At 45.5% G+C, this 22,717-nt stretch overlaps 1 protein-coding gene across 1 annotated transcript; it reads right to left on the reverse strand.

The window, feature by feature from the left end:
* Positions 1 to 202: 202 nt before the first annotated feature.
* MGST3 (microsomal glutathione S-transferase 3) lies at positions 203 to 22,454 on the reverse strand. The gene is made up of 6 exons (XM_069479116.1): positions 22,371 to 22,454; positions 4,888 to 5,011; positions 3,767 to 3,840; positions 2,773 to 2,830; positions 1,182 to 1,254; positions 203 to 453 (listed from the first exon to the last, which is right to left on the reverse strand). Exons 2-6 carry the CDS (start codon positions 5,002 to 5,004, stop codon positions 317 to 319), a joined length of 459 nt encoding a protein of 152 aa, XP_069335217.1. The 5' UTR covers positions 5,005 to 5,011; positions 22,371 to 22,454; the 3' UTR covers positions 203 to 316.
* Between the last annotated feature and the right edge of the window lie 263 nt (positions 22,455 to 22,717).

Raw genomic sequence — 22,717 nt, forward strand, 5'->3', positions numbered from 1 at the left:
AATTTTTTACCACTGTGGCAAGATTATGAACATATTACCACAATCAGACACCTTCTCGTCTTCACATACTACGTAAGCATCCCCTGGCAGGGTGAGGGAGGTCCTTAATACTTGTGTCTCCTCTCTCACCTAGCACAAACAGGCTACTGATTTTAGACAGAGACCCAAAAGGAAATAAATGATACGAATCAGGAGGTTTAGGTATGAGGCTGATGCCAGATAAGTTTTTATTACATTTAGAAAAAAAAAAAAATGTAACTGGAAATAAAGGTAAGTCTTTCAAAATGAATTAGAGTTTTTATACCCCTACAATTCTTTAATGGCAGGATTTGGACCCACGACCCAGGCCAGTTTTGACCCAACCAAGATGCTGGAAGGCAGAGCACACGGTTGTGCCCATCAAGCCCAGGAGAGCGATGGACCCAAGGGCTCCTCGATTCCGCTTGCTGGGTTCTGAAAAGTGAGAAAGAGCAGGAGTTACCAGGAACGGTCCAGAATTGTGACGCTGTCAACATTCACGAGCTATTCCATCATGGCATCTGGGGTTGTACGTTAGACAACCTGACTTCGTGAGGTTAACCAACTCTTAGCCTCAAGTCACGTACTTCCTGACAACTTCAGATACTAAAGCTGTCAGTAAGGGACACTAAGTAATGTGTCCCAGTAGAATTGGTTGGACCTTAGAAAATTATGGGGTGATAACTACATCAGCTTTGCTCCAGGATCTTTAGCAGTATTTCTCTCTTTTTCCAAGAAGCAAATATAGCCAAAAATGTCTCTTTTCCCTTCTTTCTCAGATACACCAATTGGCAGTAGCAATTAGGCTCTGGCGTCAGACTGTGTAGGTTTGAATCCTGGTTTACTAGTTTATACTTAGTAGCTATATGACCCAGACCATTAATGTTTCTATGCCTCAGTTTGGGGTATCTCTATCACAGAATTGTTGTGAGGTTAAATAGCACATGCAAAGTTCTTAGAATAGCAATTGGCACAAAGAAAATGTTCAGTGAAAATGAGTTTTGTTACTATTCAAAGGTTAGTAAAAAAAAAAAAAAGATAACTGATCGCTCACCTAAATATCAAGCTATTCCCCTTTTCTTAAAGCCCCAGGAAGAAAAATATAGTAGCACAAGGTTTGAATTTTAAGTGTGTTTCCTCGGCAGATGTGGGTACGTACTTACCTCCCGTGTAATAGCCGTACGCGTAGAGAACTCGTCCGACGATCCAGGCCAAGCCCAAGCCAGAAACTATGCGCTAAGATGAAAGGGCTACGTTAGTATTTGCATGAAAGAAACAGGCAAACCTTCATTAACACCTAGGGTTGATTACACAACATGTTAGCAAAAGTTAACAATTTCATGGATTTGCTAAGCTACTCCCCACCAAAATTAGGTAGAATTAAGTTATTTGTTTCAGTCAAGAAAATCGAAGGTCTGTGGTTCTTCTGTGAACAGCTCGTGAGGCCCGGGATGAGTACTGGCTCCCTAAAGAAGTGGGACAGAGAGGGCCCGGGCTCGCCCTGGCATCCTGGGGGACTTGTGCTAGAGCACAGAGGAGGTCAGGCAGGCCTGGGGTCTCGGGCTGAGCCAGAAGAGGACACTGTCCCCAAGGCATGGCCAGAGGAAGAGCCCCATTGGCTCCAGTGGGCCTCGGAGCACGAGGCTGACTAACAACTCCAGCTGCTGTGAAGCTCCCCGCCGGCAGGGCTGTGAGCGGGCGGCGCTGCAGCCTGCACCGCCGGTGGGCTCCGCCGGACAGAGCGGGACAGGGTGTCAAGTTGTGAACCCCAGAATATGTGGTCTTGGAGGGAAAAGTCTCCCTGTTCCCAACACCCTTGAGAAGAGAGAGTCAAAACTCATGTAAGGTGAAACATCCTTCCTGCTGGGCACCGTGCTGGGGTGACCCCTTTGGCCCACGGGAGCAAGGGGAGAACAGAGAAGAGAGTGTGCGAGAAGGCCACCTTCCCCAGTGCCGGTCCTGATTAGCAGTGCTACCCCCGGGGAGGTTACTGCGTCAGGGATTTTGCTGGAGTTGATTTTGGGTAAAGTTAACTATCAATAGGAGCAGTGGCCTCCTCACTGCTCACCACACAGACCAGCAGGCACCTGCCTGGCTCTTGGCTGCTTCTGCCTGGATGTCTGGAGACATGCGCGGCACCTGTTCCCTCACCTCCTCTGCTTGACTGTCACCTTCCAGGCAAGGCCCTCCGCCCTGGCGAGCCCATTCAGAACTGTCCCCGCTCCACGCTCCCTCTGCACCTTCCCTGCTTTGTTTTCTTCCACGCACTCACCAGCTTCTAACACACTACGTACTTTACCCACGTTGCCTTTTATCTGTGACCTCACCTAAAAGGTAAGCTCTAGGGAACCAGGTGTCCTTGCCTGTTCCGTTCACTGTTGGAACCCTAGGTGGTGCATTATGTCTGTTGCATGAATGAATGAATATGGCAAATTAAAACTCTCATGGATATGAAACCTTTAGCATCAGACAGACCTGGGTTCAAATTCTGATTCTGCTACCCTGTACCTATTTGACCTGGTGAAGGTTAAATAGTATCCAAGAGACTTTTCCTTATCTGCAAAAAAAAAAAAAGGGGGGGGGGGAAATCCCAGCTACTTTAAAGAACTTTGTAAGAAATAATTGAATAAAATCCTGTTAAATACATGGTGCCTAGACACTGATGTTCATTAAATGTTTATTTCCTTCTTCCTTCCCCGATAATAGCTCAGTGAACTAAATCCAAATAGATGAACACTCTGTGGAAAAACTTACCGGGTGGTAAACCCCTCCAGCAGCTAGAAAAAATAAGAAGGCGGGATACACTTCCAACCTGGGACAGACAGAAAGAAACTTTTAAAAAAAGTTCCCCATTTAAGTGTGCCTACGTAGAACTAAGAGTCCTTTACATTCTCTCTTGCCCAGTTAGAAACTTGAGGGCAAAAATAAATATTGGTGAAGGGAGAAGACCTGGTCGCTAATATCCACCTTCTTCTGGTTTGCATGTGATTAGAGGTAACTCAGAACATGCTGAGTGAAAGGACCTCACATCTAGCAAACTGAGGAGGAAGAGCTTGGGGAATTACAGTGGATTTCCTTACAGAAGTCAAAACTTCTTCACTCCCCAGGGCTGGGAGAGTCAACATTAGTTTAAATGGGACATGCTTCAAACACTGTAGAGGGTAAAGCAACATTAAAGACATTTTTAAAAAGATTATCCAGAAATCCCAGCATTCTAACAACTCTTAAGTTTGCTTAATATTCAATCTGTTCCCATAATTTTTTATTTATTTATTTATTTATTTTTGAGACAGAGTCTCGCTCTGTTGCCCGGGCTAGAGTGAGTGCCATGGCGTCAGCCTCGCTCACAGCAACCTCAAACTCCTGGGCTCAAGCGATCCTCCTGCCTCAGCCTCCCGGGTAGCTGGGACTACAGGCATGCGCCACGATGCCCAGCTAATTTTTTTTTATATATATTTTTAGCTGTCCAGATCATTTCTTTCTATTTTTAGTAGAGACAGGGTCTCACTCTTGCTCAGGCTGGTCTCGAACTCCTGACCTCGAGCGATCCTCCTGCCTCGGCCTCCCAGAGTGCTGGGATTACAGGCGTGAGCCACTGCGCCCGGCCCCCATACATAATTTTTCATGAGGTTAAGAAGTTGTCAACATCACTATTACTGAGGAAACGCAGAGCACTAGTGGACCAGGTGTTGCACAGAAAACACCCACTCCGCAGATGTCTTTGGTGCCCGGCAGGGCGGACACTCACGTGTTCTGGTGGGCTCGCTGAATGCAGTTGAAGATGTGTCCGTTTTCAGGGTCTGTGCTGTACATGGTAGGGTACTGTTAAACAAGGCACAGGTTGATTAAATGATCAAGAGTAACATTCAGTGTTGAAAGTTAAAATTAACCTTAAAAATAGTATATCCCAAAGTATCACGTATACTCTTAACAGATGATCATTCTATTTCTGCTTAAATATTTACAGTTGACAAAGGTCTCAATTCTCAGAAGCAGATTCAATGTTTCTAGAAAACATCCAGTAAGAAGAGTGTATGTCTGTGTTGTAGTTGCACAAGGTAGAGGCAGCTTGTGCCAAACTCAGTGCTTTTCACTGATGTTATGTATCAATGGTAGATTTCAGATGTACTACAAAGACACTATAGGGAAATAGCTCTTTCCCAAGGGTCATCAAATACCACATTCTTTTAAGATTTCCTTAATGGAAGAACAGAAATTGACCGTGTGAGAATTTTAATGGAAGCATCCATTAGAAGGAAGAAAAAAAAAAAAAAAAGGAAGAAACTAGATATGAAAACTTAAAAGAAGCTCTCTCTAGTGAGGGAGTTTAATTATAAGTTGTTAAACAGAAATAGACATTTAAAATTGCTCACCAGGGACAACTTTAGTCATTATCCCTTCTAGATCAGCTGGAACTGAAGGAAGTATTTAATAGACCCCTTTCCTATGTCTAAGTCCAGGCTAACCTCAGCACCACGTACTTCTTTTCTACTTGGAAAACGGGAAAATCACCTTAAGACATCATTTTTAAAGTGGCACACCAGGAAACAATGTTACCATTTAATCCTCTGTAGAAAATACAGTAACAAAGCTTCCCAGCAAATAGCTCCGGCCCAAAACACGCTGTTCTAATCCCAGCATCCCTAGTCTTTCTACGGAAGAGAGAAAGTCAAACCAGATGGAAAGTACCCCCCAGCAGGGGCCCGTAGGCCTTGCCTCTTTCCTTCCAGAAAGGAGCAGAACTTCTAACACAGTCCTGAAACTGCCACTTCCTCCTACTAGCTCCTCACCTCTGCCTCCCTGACTACAAGGTTCTTGGATAAACCCCCGGACAAGCCTACAAAAGCACCAGCTTGTGTTCCCACTTACCTCCACCTTGTACTTCTTGCGGGCCTTGGCGACATTGACGGCGAGGTGACCCACCATTATAAAGCTGGCAGCACCAGTGAGAAGCACGAAGCCGTATTCCTTGGAGAGCACCGCCATCTTGGCTCTGTGGAAGAAAGAACACCGCGCTGGGACACTGTCCCCAGCTCCGTGGGCACCACGTGGTATGAGGTCTCAGGGAGCGTGACGCTTTACTGCATACAGATCAAACACACACGTGCAGATCAAAAAGAGGTGTGAGTCAGTCTGACGTTTCTAAGAGGTCCTTGGACATATCACCGTGTATCATATAACAGAATTTAAAAATTATTTGAGTATGCAGTCTACACACACAAAAGTATGTAATCATATATTGTATTTCCTCTTTTGTGCCTGGGTTATTTTGATCAACATTATATTTATGAGATTTATCTATACCATCACTGTAGAGCTATCCAGCCCCTAAAAATCACATTTTTGAAAAAATATTTAACATGGCAAAATGCTAAAGTATACATTGTTACGTGGAGAAAGAAAGAGAGGGAGAGTGGGAGGAGGGAAAGATAGAGGAGGAGGAGGGAGAGGTAGGGGAGAGGAAAGAGAAAGAAACAGGATCCTAAACAGCATATACACAGTGATTCCAAGTTTCCTGCCTGAGACGTGGCGGACACTATAAAAGCAGGAACCTTAGGGCCTCCCTTTGATCCTGGGCATGTGCTGGAACAGCAGCAGAAATCTCAGCCAGGCAGGGCCGGGCCCTGCTTGAGTGCTCTGAAAGCAGAGTGTGGCTCCTGGCCTTAGGATGCTTTGGGCCGCGCCTGGGAACTTAGGTTGCTCATCAAATCATCGCTTCGAAATTAGCCCCATGAAGTATTTTGATATCTAGGACCTATTTTGATCCAAATATATGGATCTCTCCCCCCAGAAATGATATATTCAAATATAGCAAAATGTTAATCACAGATGCTAGGTGGTAGCAATATAGATGTTCAATGTACAATTCTTTGAACTTTTCTGGATGTTTGAAAATTTTCATAATGACATGTTTGGAGAAAAAGCTAATCCCTGCTCATTTTCAAGTATTCGGTAATTTCTGCTGTTTAAGCTACTGTCCTGACCCCCGGGAGGAGAGAGGAGTGAAGGAAGCAAAGAGACCAGGCATCAAAGTGAGCCACACTTGGCAGGGGCAGGAAGCCCAGCGAGATCGCGAGCACCTCAGCGCCGCCCCTCCGACCTCTGAGCTGTGACCAGCAGAGGGAAGCGGGGTCACAGCGTGGCAGGACCTGAAGGAGCAGCCACGATGCTTCGAGAGACCTCCCACAGACTGCCTGTCACGTGAAGGCCACCGCAAGTCAGCAGCTCCAGTGCTTGTTCTGCTTTCAGCGTTAAAATTACCACCCCCGGTAACTGTCTGGCTTCGGTCTCTCCTGTAAACCTCGGAGGGTCACCCCGCTCCAAAATGTGCCTAGTCATCTTTACAGACAAACCAACAAGATGGTCATAGCCCTATTTCCAAAGAATGCCCGGAGGTTAGGCACTGTCCCCAAGGTCTATACCACAAAGTATCAGAGCTGGGATTCAGATTCAGATTCACTTAGTTCCAACGTCCCCTTTCCGTCCCACTTGAATACTTAGCACCAAACTAACGGGGTATCAGAGCACCTTTCTCGAAATGCAATTTGGGGTGGGCAAGCAGCTCAGCTCCTTAAACGTAAGTTTCTCTTAGCTCAGAAAAATAACATTTGGGGCCTAAATCCTAAAAATCTCCCCCCTTCCCACCAGCTTTCACAATAATTTTCATCAGTTTTCCCCCTCTAAGTTCGCTGCCCCCAGCTGCTCTGAGTGCACCCATGGCCCTACTCAGAGGGGAGGGGACACACGCTGGGGAGGGCTGGCCCGCGGCTCAGCACGGAACTGCCCCGGTCAGCAGGCCCCGCCTGTCCGTGTAGCCGCAGAGAGGAGAGTCCCTGGCCGCCCTCCAAGCTTCCCTGCCCTCACTCTCTTCCTACGTTTAGAAAATCAGGATGAGGAGGAAGCTACAGTAGTTATTAAAATAAAAATTTAGTGTGAATTCTGAACACCTCTTTAAAATAAAAATGACTGAGCTTTCTAGCCTATCCTTGAAGTTCGACACATTTGGGGCAGACAGGCCACTTAAAATGCAGCTGCCTCTAACTCTGCTAGAGCTGCCTGTTCAAGGACAATAAAATGAAGCACGTTTGCATTCGGTCAAAGTTGCAAGCCAAGACCCTAACCTTTGGACGGGATCCTGGGCTCCCTGGCTGGGTGCGGATGACCTTGTGTTGCTGCAGCACTTTTCAGCTCGCTTTTAAACTTCACAAAAATCCTATTAGCTCCATTTTACAGAAAAGGAAATGAAGGCTCAAGGAGACGAGGTCAGAGCTAAGAACAAAACAGGCTTTAGAATTCTTCCCCAGAACAGGCCGGGCACAGTGGTTCACACCTGTAATCCTAGCACTTTGGGAGGCCAAGGTGGGAGGATCACTTGAAGCCAGGAGTTCAAGACCAGCCTGAGCAACATAGCAAGCCCTCATCTTTACAAAAAATAGAAAAATTAGCTAGGTGTGATGGTAGGTGCCTGTCGTCCCAGATACCCAGGAGGCTGAGGCAGGATTAATTGAGCCCAGGAGTTTGAGGGTCCAGTGAGCTATGATGAGGCTACTGCACTCTAGCCTGGGCAACAGAGTGAGACCCTGTCTCAAAAAAAAAAAAAAAAAAAAAATAGAATTCCTCCTACAAACACTCCAGCTAGCCCAGGCAACACATTAGAACTTGGTAGCTTCATCGTTGACCTGTGTTTCTGATTTGTTAGGGGTTGGGGTTGGGAGCTGGCAGGACAGAGAAGTGCCTCTTGAGCAGATGTCTCTGTTGCAGGCAAGAAGCACTCTGGAAAGGAACTGATCTACAACCTACGATTAGAATCTACAATTAGAAATTAATATTTACTACTGAGCTCCTCTTTTAAAGTATACGTGCAGTCTACAAGGTTAAACCTGTTAGGTCTTCACACCTTAGTGGAAGTTACCCTCTGCGTGCTTTGTTAGGGTGGTGTGTGCTGAGTACGAATCTGGCCCGGCGCAAGCAGAGCCAGAACGCTACGGACCTTCGCAGGGGAAATTCACAGTAAGAGGGACCCAGAGTCTCACTCTGGAGCGGATGGATGGTGTTTGCAGAGGACACATAATCAGTCACAGGGACAGTGGGAGGGCCCAGGGCAACAGCGTGCCTGCTCTCCCTGCAGGAGCCGGGACGCACCTGCACAGGTGCAGGAGCAGTGACTGGAAAGCTGCCTGGGAGAAGAACCCTCCCTGACAGCTCCTTGCACTCCTACCAAGTGAGGAGTCCTGCTTCGTACGCCGGAACAGCCTGTACTTAAAACACAAAGAGCAGCCGACTGTAACAGCTGCTAAGCTTCCGCGAGGGAGGGGCCATATCTGTCTGGCATCTTCCGTGCCAAGGGGAGTACATGCTCATAGATGCCTGTGGAATAAATGATTCAAGCTGCAACTCCAGGTGGCTGCCACACCACCCCTGAGATAATGTCCACCAGCTGGCACAGTGTCTGGTATAAGGTATGCACCTAACCAATTGGAGCTTCCTTTGCTTCCTTCAAAAGTATCTGTTGAAACCATGGAAGAAACTGGCTGTATTAATTACTTAGGGAAAGAGGAGTTCAGAACACAGAGAAAACCTATCGTCATAGCTGCTAAATCCATTAGGGAGTGAAAAATGGTTAACGCTTGTCCCTTAAGGAAAGAATCAGCTTAATCTAAAAACACTTTATCATTTGCTAAGCCCTTACTTTCTGAGGCTTTCTTATTCAATCACCACTCACTGACTCACCCAGGGCAACTTCCAGGCCTGTAATCTCCAGTCATGAAAGTGTCCTATAAAGGTGTACCATTTTTAAAATCTTTCATACTATATTTTTACCATAACTTGTTTAGACATGTTTAGATACACAAATACTTACCATTGTGTCACAATTGCCTACTGTATTCAGTACAGTAACATGTTGTAAGGTTTGTAGCCTAGGTGTGTAGGAGCCTCTACCATCTAGGTTTGTCTAAGTACAAAATCGTCTAACGCATTTCTCATCCATCCAACACGAGAGAGAGAAGGCCTCTGAGAGTGGCCTTTGTGTGTGGGTGTGCACTGGGAAGGAATGGCGGCTCAGTCTACCGGGGTCACACCCAGGCAGCCACAGCCGCACCCTGGGTTGTGCCAGCCCCAGGGGCAGCAGATAGCTTTCAAGGACAAGCTGAAGGAACTGATAGCTGGCGTGTAGCCGCTCTCTGGCATGAGCACTCATTTGAACTGGACACCACATTTTATTGATTATATCCTGCTCTGTGTCTCCAGCAACCCTTTCGTGGACCCATCAAGATAAGGTTTGTGAGAGTGAGAACTTTGCCCTAAACTTTGTTTTCCACATGGTGTCAGACACATAGCACACGGTTCAAAAGTCCTTCCTGAGCTGATCTTCCAAAACAGGTAAAGATTACTTTGCAATTCATTTGGTTATAAGATAGCATTTGTTAATCATTATGCAGTTTTCTGGGTTAGGCATGAACCAGTTGTATCAATTAAAATCTGTGAGTTAAAACCGTCTACCATATATAGTCATGCACCATATAACGACATTTCCATCAATGAAGGACTGCATATATGATAGTAGTCCCATAAGATTATAATGGGGCTGAAAAATTCCTATTGCCTAGTGACACTGTAGCACAGTGCATTACTCCTGTATTTGTGGTGATGCTGGTGTAGACAAATCTACTGCCCTGCTGGTCCTATAAAAGTATAGCCCATACAATTATGTACGGTACATAATACTTGATAATAAACTATGTAACTGGTTCATGCGTTAATATTTACTATATCATACTTTTTATCCTTATTTGAGAGTATACTCCTTCTACTTATAAAGAAAAAAAGTTAACTGTAAAACAGCCTCAGGCAGGTCCTTCGGGAGGTATCCAGAAGAAGGCGTTGTTGTCACAGGAGCTGACAGCTCCATGCACGTTACTGCCCCTGAAGACCTTCCAGTGGGACAAGATGTAGAGCTGGAAGACAGTGATATTGGTGATCCTGACCCTGGGTAGGCCTAGGCTAATATGTGTGTTTGTGTCTTAGTTTTTTTTTTTTTTTTTTTTGAGACAGAGTGTCGCTTTGTTGCCGGGGCTAGAGTGAGTGCCGTGGCGTCAGCCTAGCTCACAGCAACCTCAAACTCCTGGGCTTAAGCGATCATACTGCCTCAGCCTCCCGAGTAGCTGGGACTACAGGCATGCGCCACCATGCCCGGCTAATTTTTTCTATATATATTTTAGTTGGCCAGATAATTTCTTTCTATTTTTAGTAGAGACGGGGTCTCGCTCTTGCTCAGGCTGGTCTCGAACTCCTGACCTTGAGCGATCCTCCCGCCTCGGCCTCCCAGAGTGCTAGGATTACAGGCGTGAGCCACCGCGCCCGGCCTGTGTCTTAGTTTTTAACAAAAAAATTTAAAAAGTAAAAAATAAAAAAACGCTTATAGAATAAGGATATAAAGAAAGAAAATATTTTTGTGGCATATGCAATGTGTGTTTTAAGCTAAGTGTTGTTACAAAAGAGAAAAGTTAAAAAAAATTAAAAAGTCTATAAAGTAAAAAAGTTACAGTAAGCGAAGCTTAATTTATTATTGGACAAAGAAAAATATTTTAAAATAAATTTAGTGTAGTCTAAGTGTACAGTGTTCATAAAGCCTACAGTAGTGTCCTGGGCCTTCACACTCACTCACCACTCACTCACTGACTCACCCAGGGCAACTTCAGTCCTGTAAGCTCCATTCGTGAAAAGTGCCCTATAATGGTGTACCATTTTTAAAATCTTTTCTGCTGTATTTTTACTATCACTTGTTTAGACATGTTTAGATACACAAATACCATTGTGTTACAATTGCCTACTGTATTCAGTACCATAACATGCTGTAAGGTTTGTAGCCGAGGTGTGTAGGAGCCTCTACCATCTAGGTTTGTATAAGTACAAAATCATCTAACGCATTTCTCAGCATGTATGCCTACCCTTAAACGATGCATGGCTGTAGTTTAAAAGTACCTAGTTTGCACTATTACACACTGTTGGGAAGCGTAGAATAGAACCACCTGGAAGACGACCTGTCAACAGGTAATATTCTTTACAATGTTCATACCCTTTGGCTCATTAATTCTACCAGAAATCTATCCTGAGATAATATTCCAAATGCCAACAAATGTGGTTCAAAGACATATACTTCAGCACTATTTATAATAGCAAGACCAGAAATAGTACAGATGTCAAAGAATAGAGGGCCAGTTAAATAAATATAACACACCTGTAAAATAGAATATTATACAAAAAAATCGTGTGCATAAAAATTAAAGATTTTAAAACAGGCTTAATATATAGCATATTAAATGAAAAAAAGAAAGCAAAAGTATATATGCATCATACTTTTAGTTTTCTCAACAAAAATACTAAGGAACAACGTATCAAAATCGTAAGCATAGTTATTTCTAGATGGCTGGATTATAGATTTTCCTTTGTAGCTTTCTATAATTTCCAAAATGAGCAAATATATATATTTAAAAGTTATATAAAAAGTGGCCTGATGATCAGTAACTGGGAAGACCGGGGAACTGGCAGTGATGTTATGGTGGCACCAAAGGGTCAGACCCGACTTCTGGCTTGAATCCTGTCACTTATCTGCTACGTGCAGTACACGAGACGGCTCTGCAGTTAAGCGTGCAGTCTTGCAATCAGCATTGTCTGGGTTCAGAACCTGGTTCTCACACGTCCTAGTTAAGTGTCGGGAAAATCACTCAACGTCTTTCAGCAGCCTCAGTTTCCTCATTTGGTAAATGGACATAAGGATGGCACCAACCCCACCCAAAAGGCTGTCGTAAGGATTAAATGGAGACACTGTCCGTAAATATTCCTCGTGATGCCTGACACATAGTAAGTACTCAATCAATATGATATATCAGGTTATATTATATAGGTCAGTGCTTTGTTAACTATCATTCACCTGATTCAATTATGAAAGGTCTGACTAAATGATAATGAATATACATTTTAGAATTTAAAATGGCCATTTTAAAATAGCAAAGCTTAGGACTACGTATATCCCCCTCCTTTTCTGAACTCTCGGCAGCTCGCCGTGTTAAAACAGACCATGTGGAAAGCAGGAGCGTTCAGGAGGAAGTGCTGAAACCCGCACGCCGCAGGCATTGAAACCCTCCCTGCAGCCGGACACTGCCCACCGCGGCACGGGCCAGCCATGCATTCACCTACTTATTCCAGTGTCCTGAGTGCCCACCCTGTCCCCGTGATGCTCCTGTTCTAGCAGGGGACACAGGCAAGTAAGTAAACAAGTACCCAATTCCAGATTTTTCCCTTCATAGCAATGACGGGAAAAAACAAACAAAACAAACTAAAGAGGTTGGGGAAAGGAAGAAATAAGAGAGGAAAGTTTCTATTCTCCCTCATTAGCAATTGCAGAGGTAGCTGCTTCTACCTCTGTTTCTGTTTCGTGGCAGTTTTAAGTCAAAATATTTCAGTTGAGAGAACATTAAATCAAAGGGTTAAAAGGAACTTGAATCATCTATGTAGTTTTTTTTTTTTTCCCCAATTAAAAAATTCTTGTCACTTATTTAAGAGCAGAGATCTTTTTGGAAAGTTTTTTGCTCCTAGTGGACCTGAATAGAAAATCTACAGGAAAAGAAACAGAGGGAATCCGGGAGTCGGACAGACCTGTGCTCACACACTGCCTGGGCAAGCTCTGGAACATTATCTAACGTGTCTACAAAATGGGGAAAATACTACCTACTTATTTCACAGGTTGGTTTGGGGACTTAAATGAGATACACTAGATACATACCTGGTATGAACATGTAATAAATGGCCCAAATATGAAGACACATTGTAAATACTGGTTAAGTGTACATATCTGCCCACATAAACGGTTCCTAAATGAGGTGATTGATCTATCTACAAATCAGTCATGTGCTTTGACTTAGACATTAGCTCTGATATTTTTTTAAATGATTCAAATTTGGCAAATGGCTGATCTACTTCAGACTGCAAAAGAGCATTCGTTTCCTAGCATGGACAGCATAATCGATCAAAGAATACTTAATTCACTTACTGGACCACGATATATGTAGTGCTTACCACATGCCAGCTGCTGCTTAGGTGTGGGGGTGCAGCAGGGAGACAGGGTCCCTGCCCTCAAGGCATTGCTAAGAATGACAGGAGGCTGCCAACAAGCATGCAAACAAAGCAACTCCAGAGAGTGGTAACTCTTCTGGGGCAAATTGCAGGCAACGGTGCAGAGAGACCGGGCGGGGCCTATTGGATCAGGATCACTGGGAGGGCCTCCTCGCTGCGGCAACATCCACACTGACACATGGATGAGGAAGAAACAGCCACACAACATTCTGGGGAAAAGAAATTCCAATCAGAGGGATCAGCAACTGGGAAGGGGTGGTGAGGAAAAGCCTGGCACATTCAAGGGACAGAAAGGCTGGCCTGTGTGGCTGCGCCACTGCAAAGGGTGGGAACAGCAGGAAATAAGGTAAGAGAGACAGATGCAGGTGATGAGGGTACAGGCCACATAGCAGTTAATGGTTACTGCTTCTCCTTCCAGGAACTAAGACGACAGGCGTAGAGGAGGAAAAAGTGTGAGATCGTAGAGTCGGCAGAGGAAGTCCTACTGCCCACGGGGAAAGGTGTGTGACCGGACATGCGCCACCCTTAACCAAGACAGCCCTCTGCGTGGGCTCAACTCTCAGTCCACTCTTAGCATGCAAGTAGCTTTCCCTAAATTCCAAGGTAGGAAGAAGAGACCCAGAACAGTACAGGCCCTAAAGGGAAGGGAAGAACTGACCTCCCTCTGCCAAGATGCATGAACAGACTCAGAATATGACCTTGGCTTTGGGGAGAGGACCCTCTAACAGCCAGGTTTTAGGGGCGTGGTAGAAGGCGGAAGGAAGCTCATGTGCTGAGGGTTAGGAGACAAATCGGCCGTGAGGCCATTCATCTGGGAGACGGGCAGTCCCACCTCCCAAATGTGCTCACACTGTCCGCCTGTCATCACAGCCCACGGCAGGTATTGACAGGGCCTCCCCGAAGCTTTAACTCCTGACCGACCCTCACGGACCACAGGCTGTGCCTTGGAGTACCTGCCCCTTTGCCTCCCACTCCTCAGTTAGCTGCTAGAACACTGATCAACGAATATGGCATACCTCTCCAAAAGGGCCGTATGCTCTTTGAGGACAGAGATCATGTCTCCTACTTCTATTTTTTATAGTAAGTTGCATGAAGACAAACTCAACAGAGTGCAATTCTATATTCTAGGTCTGTGGTTCTCAGACTTCATTGGCATCAGAACCACCTGGTAGGTTTGTTAAAACACCCCACTCCCAGAGTTTCTGAGAGTTTTAGGTGGAGCCTGAGAATTTCCTTGTTTTTTTTTTTTTTTTTTCCCGCTCCCATGAGGAGGAAAAAAATTTCATTTCTAGTAAGTTCTCAGGTGGTACTGATGACTGTGGTCAGGGACCACATTTTAAGAACCAGTGTTCCAGGCAAAAAGAAATTGTGCGGGAGATGGTGACTTTATCTGATTCAAAACCAAAGACAGTCTTATCTTGGTGATCCATATTCCACCGATATCCTTGGAGGCTCCTGGGGGGCTCCGTCTCCTGTACCAGCCCGAGGGCAGAATGGGGCTGAGGAGAACAGAGGTTGTTGGGCAGAGCAGGCGCCAGCTAAGCCCTTCACAATTACCCACTAAGAGTGTGCCCACCAGAAGACCGATTTCTCCTTTCAGCTGAGACAGAGGCCCCAAACAAAACCAACCAAGTAGGTAAGACAGCTTAGACTCTCCTGAGACTTTAACTTGTGAGCCTAACCAGTGACAGCCACTGGGGTCCCAGATGTCTCTTTGTGGTCACAGTCGCTCACCAGACCAGAGTTTCCCACTAGGGAAATGCGTTAGAGGACCAGGCTCCCCATCCTTCAAAAGCGATGCTCATCGTGCTAGGGGTGGGCTCTCCGGGACCATCACTTCCAACACCCCGGATGCGGTGTGCCTCGAATTCTGAACAGTCAGCAACACGACTTCGAGCGAAAGGCCTATTTAAGGATTCAGAGGGACCTCCGACTAACTTCTTAGGGAATTTTTCATCCTATCTGGCAGAAACAGCAAAATGGGAAATATTTAATAACATCACCACTACATATTTAACCAGGCACGGTAACAGAGTTTAGATAAATTAACACTCTTCGTTCTCTCAACAATCCTGTATTAGTTACTGTTCCTCCCTCTACGGATGAGGAAACAGAAGCGAACAGAGTTCAGTAGCTTGCCTGAGGCCCCGCAGCTGGTCCGAATGGAGGCAGACTGACACCACTGTCCGTGCTCTTTGCACCTAAAGCACACTGCTGGGTTTGCCCCTGACCCGGGAGTCAAATTATCTTCTCTTTCTCCAGCATGGGGAGCAATAGGAAGGGCCTCTGCAGTGTCCGTTCAGAGCAGCACTGCCACACCCTGGGCTTCTGCTCCAGGAACAAACAGAAACAGAGCCCGGGCAAGGGGGAGGGAGAGCTAGATGCAGGATCTTTGGAATGTTCTATATACAGGACCATGCCATCTGCAAAGAAAGACAGTTTTACTTCTTCACTTCCAATGTGAATGCCTTTTATTGTACTTTTTTCTCGACTTGTTGCCCTAGAAGGCTAGAACCAATGCAGTGTTCAACAGAAGTGGCAGAGAGGACACCCTTGCCTTATTCCCCATATTGGTGGGGGCGGGGCGGGGGGCATATTCAGCCTTTCACCATTAAATATGATAGTGGTAGGTTTTCATAGATGTCCCTTTTGAAAATACTTTAGAAACCTAATTATTTCTAAACACAGTAGCACTTCTACCTGCAACTTTTAAATTTATCAATGTATTACTTGCCACATATAATTTTTTTTTTTTTTTTTTGAGGCCATCTCAGGTTGGAGGAAGAAAACTAGGAAGCTTATTTTGAAGCAGGTGGGGTATGGCACTTGGGGCAGCAGAAAAGCCCCAGGCCACAGTGGGTTTCTAGGAGAGGAGAGCGTGCCCTGGTAACCAGCAGGACCTTGAGGCCTGCAGGTGGTTGGAACAACACTCAGGGCAACAGCTCCTCAGTGTAGCCAGAGTCAGGGGATGCCTAGTGGGTTTTAAGTAAGCTACAAGGCACCACTGCAAAGCCTCACTTTAGGAGTGATCCAATTGGGCTTACAATGAGGCAATGTTGGTCTAACCCCTAGAAGATATACTACATTCCAGGACTTGAGTTAGCAACAGAGAGTTTCATTAGGATATTTGGCCAAGGTACCTATCTCCAGCAATTTTACTGACAGAGTCTCCTGGGAACATAACAATTCTAGTGCCAAAGCTTCACTCAACCTCTCCTTTAATTCCTGCTTCTGCCACCATTTACCTTATCTCACTGGAGCAGGGTTCCTTTGGCAGGAGGAAGGCTTGCCCAGAAAGCCTCTGTAACTTCATTCAATGGAACACTCCCAGGGTAAAATTCGCCTTCACTATTTACACAACTCCCTCTTGGCTGTCCAACAGAATTTCCCCAGGGCACAATCAGCATTCCTCAGTGGAGCAAAAGGCAGGCTTTATGGCTCTGGGCACTTGTCGCAATAATTTACCACTTCTGAGTCATGAAGTTACACCACCTTATCTTTTACTAAATGACAATTAACCAGACTTTTAAGAGAGAGATTTTGCCTTTAAGCTCTCCTTTTACTCCCAACCAAATAAGTCAAGTCCAGCTCGGACAATGGCAACCTCTTCTTCCAGTAGTGATATTGTTCTCCTCAGATTGTACTGCAATTTCTCAGCTGCTTTTCTGTTTTAATGCATTCAGGAACGGGACAATGACAAAGCATTCACAGATCCACTTGGAGCCATTCCCCAATGTTTCATTAAAATCCTTATTTGGCTGCCTGTGCTATTAATTCAATCTTCCCTGCAGAGTGTACCTTATTTTAAGTGGCAAAATCCAACATTTTAATGAGCATAACATGCAAGGACAGTAATTTAAAGGGCTAGTCTGATCATATTAAATGGACTTCCCTGAGTCCCAAACACCGGAGAGCAGCTCAGACAATTCTAAAGTCGTGCTGGGGGTTCGTCTGGCTCACTTACAGCTCCCCGAATAGCTGCCTGGCCTCACTTTCTGCCTCCAGATGTTTTCACAAAGAAACAGGCCTCAAAATTATCTTCAGCCAGGGTACCTGACGCTCCTGAGCCCATACAAAGCTCAATGGCGAAAGGAAAGAGCCTGGAGGGAAGTTACACAAAAGCAATTCTCTTGATCATTACACAATGTATATATGTATCAAAATATCACATTGTGCCCCATAAATATGTCCAATTATGATGTGTTAATTAAAAACAAAATAAAACCTAAAAGAAAGTAATTCTCTGTTTCTGTGAGAGGAGAGAAAAAGGAGAGATGAGGGATTTCTTCGGTTCAGACTACATTTTTAAAATGCTTTAAACACATAATAAAATCTGTGTGAGTGTCAAACCTTCAAATGACTGACAGATTTGAAAGACATTTAAGAGAAGGAATAAAAAATCCAGGTGATGAAAAGTAACTGTTCCCCCACGACTGCACCGCATGTTCAGTGGACAGTGCTCCGAGGACTAAAAATGAAGTTAGTTGAGTAGAAACAACTTCATTTGTCCAGCACTTGATAATTAATTCAAGTGAGGCAAATAGCAGCGGGCAGGTCATAAAGTAGATCTTTCCTACTACCTCATATTCTTCGATTCCTCATCAGTGTTGCTGGCAGAATATTTGGAAAGTAGAAGCTAACTATAAGTTAGGAGGATAGAAAATCTGTCCCTTTAAGAGATAAATGTGTTATGATGCAAATATATTCAGCTGTATAGTTAAATGGCCATAGGTTGGTCATATAAAATACTCAAGTTTCAGATTTTTTTTTTTTAAGAGATGGGGTCTTGCTATGTTGTCCAAGCAGGTCTTGAACTCCTGGCCTCAAGTGATCCTCTTGCCCAGGCCTCCCAAAGTGCTAGGATTACAGGCACGAGCCACGCCTGGCCTCAGATGTTGTTTTTATTCCAATACTTTGGTGAATTGTTAGTTCTGAAAACAATTGTTTGATACATTACTGCGCTGGCTGGCAGTGGAGGAGAGAAGATCAGCATGCTGCTCAGGTCCAAGTGAATGGTTCTCGGTTATAGGGGACAAGCTTGTACTGACACGAACGCTACAAGGCCAAAGAAACAAATTCTCTGCTCTTCTCTTCTCTGGAGTTTGCCTTTATGTGATAAGGCACTAAACACACATGCCTGAATAGAACTGACTCTTCCCTGGGAAAAACTGGTAATTCTGCTCTACGGGAATCTAAAAATACTAGATTTGTAACAAGACAGAACAAATCCCAGGTTCCCCTACTGGTGTGATGACAAATTTCCCCAAACAGATCCTCGGTGCATAAGGCAGGCGCCATGGGTGAGAGTGCTTTGATATCTAATCTAGAAGCCTTTGGCTTTGCTGAGCCCTCTTGGGCTGAGCCTCCCAGGGGATGCGATCTCAAGGACAGCCCTCAGGATATCCCCCACGGTGTGAAGGCAACAACTTCAGAGAGCAAGGGAAAGAATGGGGAGAAGCCACGGGACACAAAAGGAAACAAAACAAAACCCCAAACACACAATGCATTAAATGAAACTGATTTGATGAAATAAATGGAGGACAAAGCATTGTACCTAAATAGAATGCTTGCCTCAAGTCTACCTCTACCCCCTTCTTCAGTATTTTCTCGACATGATTCCTTCCCTTGTTTATCCTTTACTGAATGCCACGCACCTCTCGAGGCATAGGACGACAGTGGTGATCAAGACTGAGAAGGAAGGTCCGGACCCTCCAGAACACATGGTCAAGTGTGCATGTCTCGGGGCAACAAGAACATGGCAGGACCACAGAACAGGAGGGTAACAGGTTGGGGTAAAGGCTCTGAAGGACATAAACAGTGATGCGTGACAGAGAACACAGGGAAAGAAAACAGCAAGTGCTGAGACTGGAGACAAGAAAAGGCCTGACTTGTATGCGGAAGAGAAAAGAGACCAGTGTGTCTGAAGGGTGATGATAATAGACTAGAGGAAAAGTAGTAGGAGAAATCAATTATTATCAATACGTATTATTAGTATGCATATTGTTTAGTATGGGTCAAACCCTGTTTGTTCTAAGCAGTTCATCAATATTAATTCATCCAAATCCTTACAGCATCCCTGCTATTAACTCCATTTTACAGATGAGGAAGCTGAGCATCAGAGAGGTTAAGTAATCTGCCCAAGGTCACACAGCTACCACAGAGCAAAGCCCAATTCCCACATTCTAGGCAGTCTGGCTCCAGAGTCCATGCTCTCAACCCTTGGCTATAATGCCTCTCAGTAAGGTTGAAGAGCAAGTTTGATCACCCCTGACATCTCTGAATCATTACCACCTCTCCAGAACTCCTCCTGAACATAAAATATATTAACAAAAAGAGAGAGCTAATAATTAACTTCAAGTCAGTGACTGATTAAAGTCTGAGATGTTTCTAATTGAAAGAGGAAAAAAAAACTTGGAAAATAGCCCAAAAAAATTTTTTTTTCTTTTTAATAAGTATCAGCACTGCAGTATGATAAACGTATTGATTACAGGATGGAAAAAAATGTCCTCCAATCTTTCAGGACATACAGGTTTGCAAGGAGCAAAGCAACACAGAAATTGGTACTTCCTTTTTTACATCTTAATTCCCACATACCTGTCCCTTAACCGGGATTACACAAGAATCTAGAATCAGGGACTAAGCTATGAGTTCTACAAGAGGAAAAAAAAAAAATCTCGAATGAGTCACAGTGACACCACCTGGATTTTCCATCACAAGAAATGCAGGCAGACGGTAGTTAATTCTTAGCAGCTGCAGAATCCCTGCTGGAGTACCAGCCATTCCAAAAGAAGGAACCACCTAGGCTGCTAGTTTTTGCCTGAAACAGGGGTTTTATGCCTGTCTGTACTGAGAATGAAGCTGTGGCACAATCATTCACATTTCTTAAGTGGGAGAAATAAAATATCACATTTTTTTTTTTTTTTTTGAGTGGACTAAGCCACCAGAATTTTAGCACCCAAGTTCCAGTTACTGAGCAGGTCAACTCTAAAAAGCACTCAGAGGGTAACAGAGGACCTATGATTCTAAATGCTGAAATCCTTAAAGGCATTTGCAAATACATTTAAAAGGTAGTACAATTTCTCTGTTGCCTCATTACCGCTTTTCTCCCCACAAAGACAAGGTAAGAGAGAGTGAGGGAAACTCAGTCAGGAATTTTATTTTACACAGCAATAATCTACCTGATGCTAACTGCTACCTTCTTGTCCAGGCAGATGAGATGTTCATAAGTAGCATTAATAAATTCAGTTGCAAAAACAGTAGGAGTATACTCTTCTAAGCAAATATTGCTTTAAAATGCTAAACGGTTCATGATCAATTGTGGTCAGCAGTGGTGTTTTGAATACAGATTCATAATATTTAAGTATAAATGTAGGAAACAATATGTTTAAATACAGCTAGATGTGCAGTAGGCACTAAATTACTTTTGACAGATTGACATGACGTCCACCTCATTCCGGACTGCTGGGGGGGGGGGCAGTGGCTTTTCAGCATTTCTCTGGAAAATACATGCATGTTCCTTCTCTGTGCTAACCTTCAGGTGAGGAGCTTTCGTTTCAGGACCGTGTCTCCTCCGAACTCCAGGCCAGCAGGAAGAAGTCTAGATAAAGTAGAAGACTGCCCTTCTCCAGTTCTGTTCCTTAATCCAGCGGTCCCCAACATTTTTGGCACCAGGGACCGGTTTAATGGAAGACAGTTTTTCCACGGAGGGTGGGGGGCGGTGGAGCTCTGCCGCCCGGTCCCTAACGGGCTGCGGACTGGCGCTGGCCTGCAGCCCGGGTGTTGGGGACCTCAGCCTTACTCTAAGGTGGCTTCTGGAGCACAGTTTCTATGGCCGGCCATGGTATCCTTGTCGTTATATATATAGTAACACTGGTTCAAAAAAAAAAAATCACTTGACAAAGTTTTCTATTTCTGTAACATTGTGTCAGGAGGGAAGCCTAACAAAACGTCTTCCCAGGGGTGAAAGTGTTTGGATTTTAGATGTTAGTTTTAACTCAGTTAAATTTAACTCCTGTGAGAATAAACATTCTTGATCTCCTGACTCAGATAATACATTTTTTGAATCTACTGAAATAAAACTCAGCCTGTGACTCCGACCAATAACTTTGGCTGCTTCCCAGAAACTGCAGGTTCCAGGTGATGTACTGATTTCCCAAGAGAAACCCTTGCTCCGGCTCCCACCCGCGAGGAATCTAAAACCTGCAGCCACTCCGCATGACCACACCTAGGCCCACGGCACACATCTGCGGAGCAGGAAGCGGCCTTCTCCTCCAGGACGCCTGTCCCCAGTACAGGGACTAAGATTCCAACCCCTGTTGCTCCTGTCCTACCCACCCTCGGCTCTGCTGTCCTTTACCTCCTTTCCCACACTTACTTGTCCCCGACGCTACAATGTAGCTTGTGAACTTGTGACTCCCAAGGAAAGAATTAGCAGAAGCCACAACTTGGAGGAATGACTCAGTAAGGAGTCTGCAACGTCTTCCACCACCCTGCAGCTGCCCCACCGCTGTGGCCCTGGGCCTCCCCGCTGTCAACACCAGATAAGCAGGGACATTTTCTGAAATCCAAGGAAGGACCTGAAATGAAGATTCCCCCACTCCCACAGAGGTGACTCCTGCTCGAAGGCAGCGGCGGGAAACGATCCACTTACAAGTTCCAATACAAAAGGACGAACGTTTCTATGAGGCAGGAGGAAAACAAGAACAATTCCCTCCGGGGCTCTCTAACTCTCCCTAGCAACACATCCGCATCCGCAGCGGGCGCAGCGCTCAGCGCTCGCAGGCCACTTTCGAAACCAGTGTTACCGATCAGGCCTGCACAGCCAACTCCCCCTGCAGCGTCCCGCTCGCCCACCCCCTGCACCAGAGCTGCAGTTGGCGAGGTCGGGCCAGAAACAGCGAGCCCCAGGACTGCACAGCCCGAGAAGAGGAAGAGAGGAAAGGAGGGAATTGAGGAAGGGTTGACCTTGAGAATCTCCCTGAGTTATAGATAGCGAGGCCCGGCCTCGCTTAGACGCCCCAAACCCATTCCATCAAAGAGAGGATACAGGGCAGATGAAGGGCAAGGAGGATGAAAATGCAGAACTTTAATCTCTCGCTAGAGAGAGAGCGAGTCCCTATTCAGCTCTGGGTGGCCAAGATATCGGCAGTGCCCAGAGCAGAAGCTGAAGTGTCCCCGGAGGGTCAGTGCCCTTGCTGCCCGCAGGTGCCGGCACTCACCTGGATCACCTTCCCGCGGCTGGTGCTGGTGCAGACCCAAGCTGCGCAGCGCAGTGTGCGTGCCGCGCCCTCCGCCTGGGGCGGGGCGGGGAACAGGCCACGCCCCCGCCCGGGGCAGCGCGCGGCCACGCCCCCAAGGCGGGGCTCCCGGCCCAGAGGGGCGCTAAGTTTGCTGACTCCGGGCTACTGGTTGGGAGGCGGAGACTGAATTTTCTTCCTGCTCTTGGTCATCCGCGGATTTGCAACCCTCACTCCCAAATCCATACATCTGTTCCCCAAGTGCCTTCGTGGCCGCCTTCCTAAACTGTCCCAGCAGTCCGTACTTGTCAGATTGGGTTTGCAGAACA

The sequence above is a fragment of the Eulemur rufifrons genome, chromosome 8 (assembly GCF_041146395.1).
Source record: "Eulemur rufifrons isolate Redbay chromosome 8, OSU_ERuf_1, whole genome shotgun sequence".
Classification (NCBI taxonomy): Eukaryota; Metazoa; Chordata; class Mammalia; order Primates; family Lemuridae; genus Eulemur; species Eulemur rufifrons.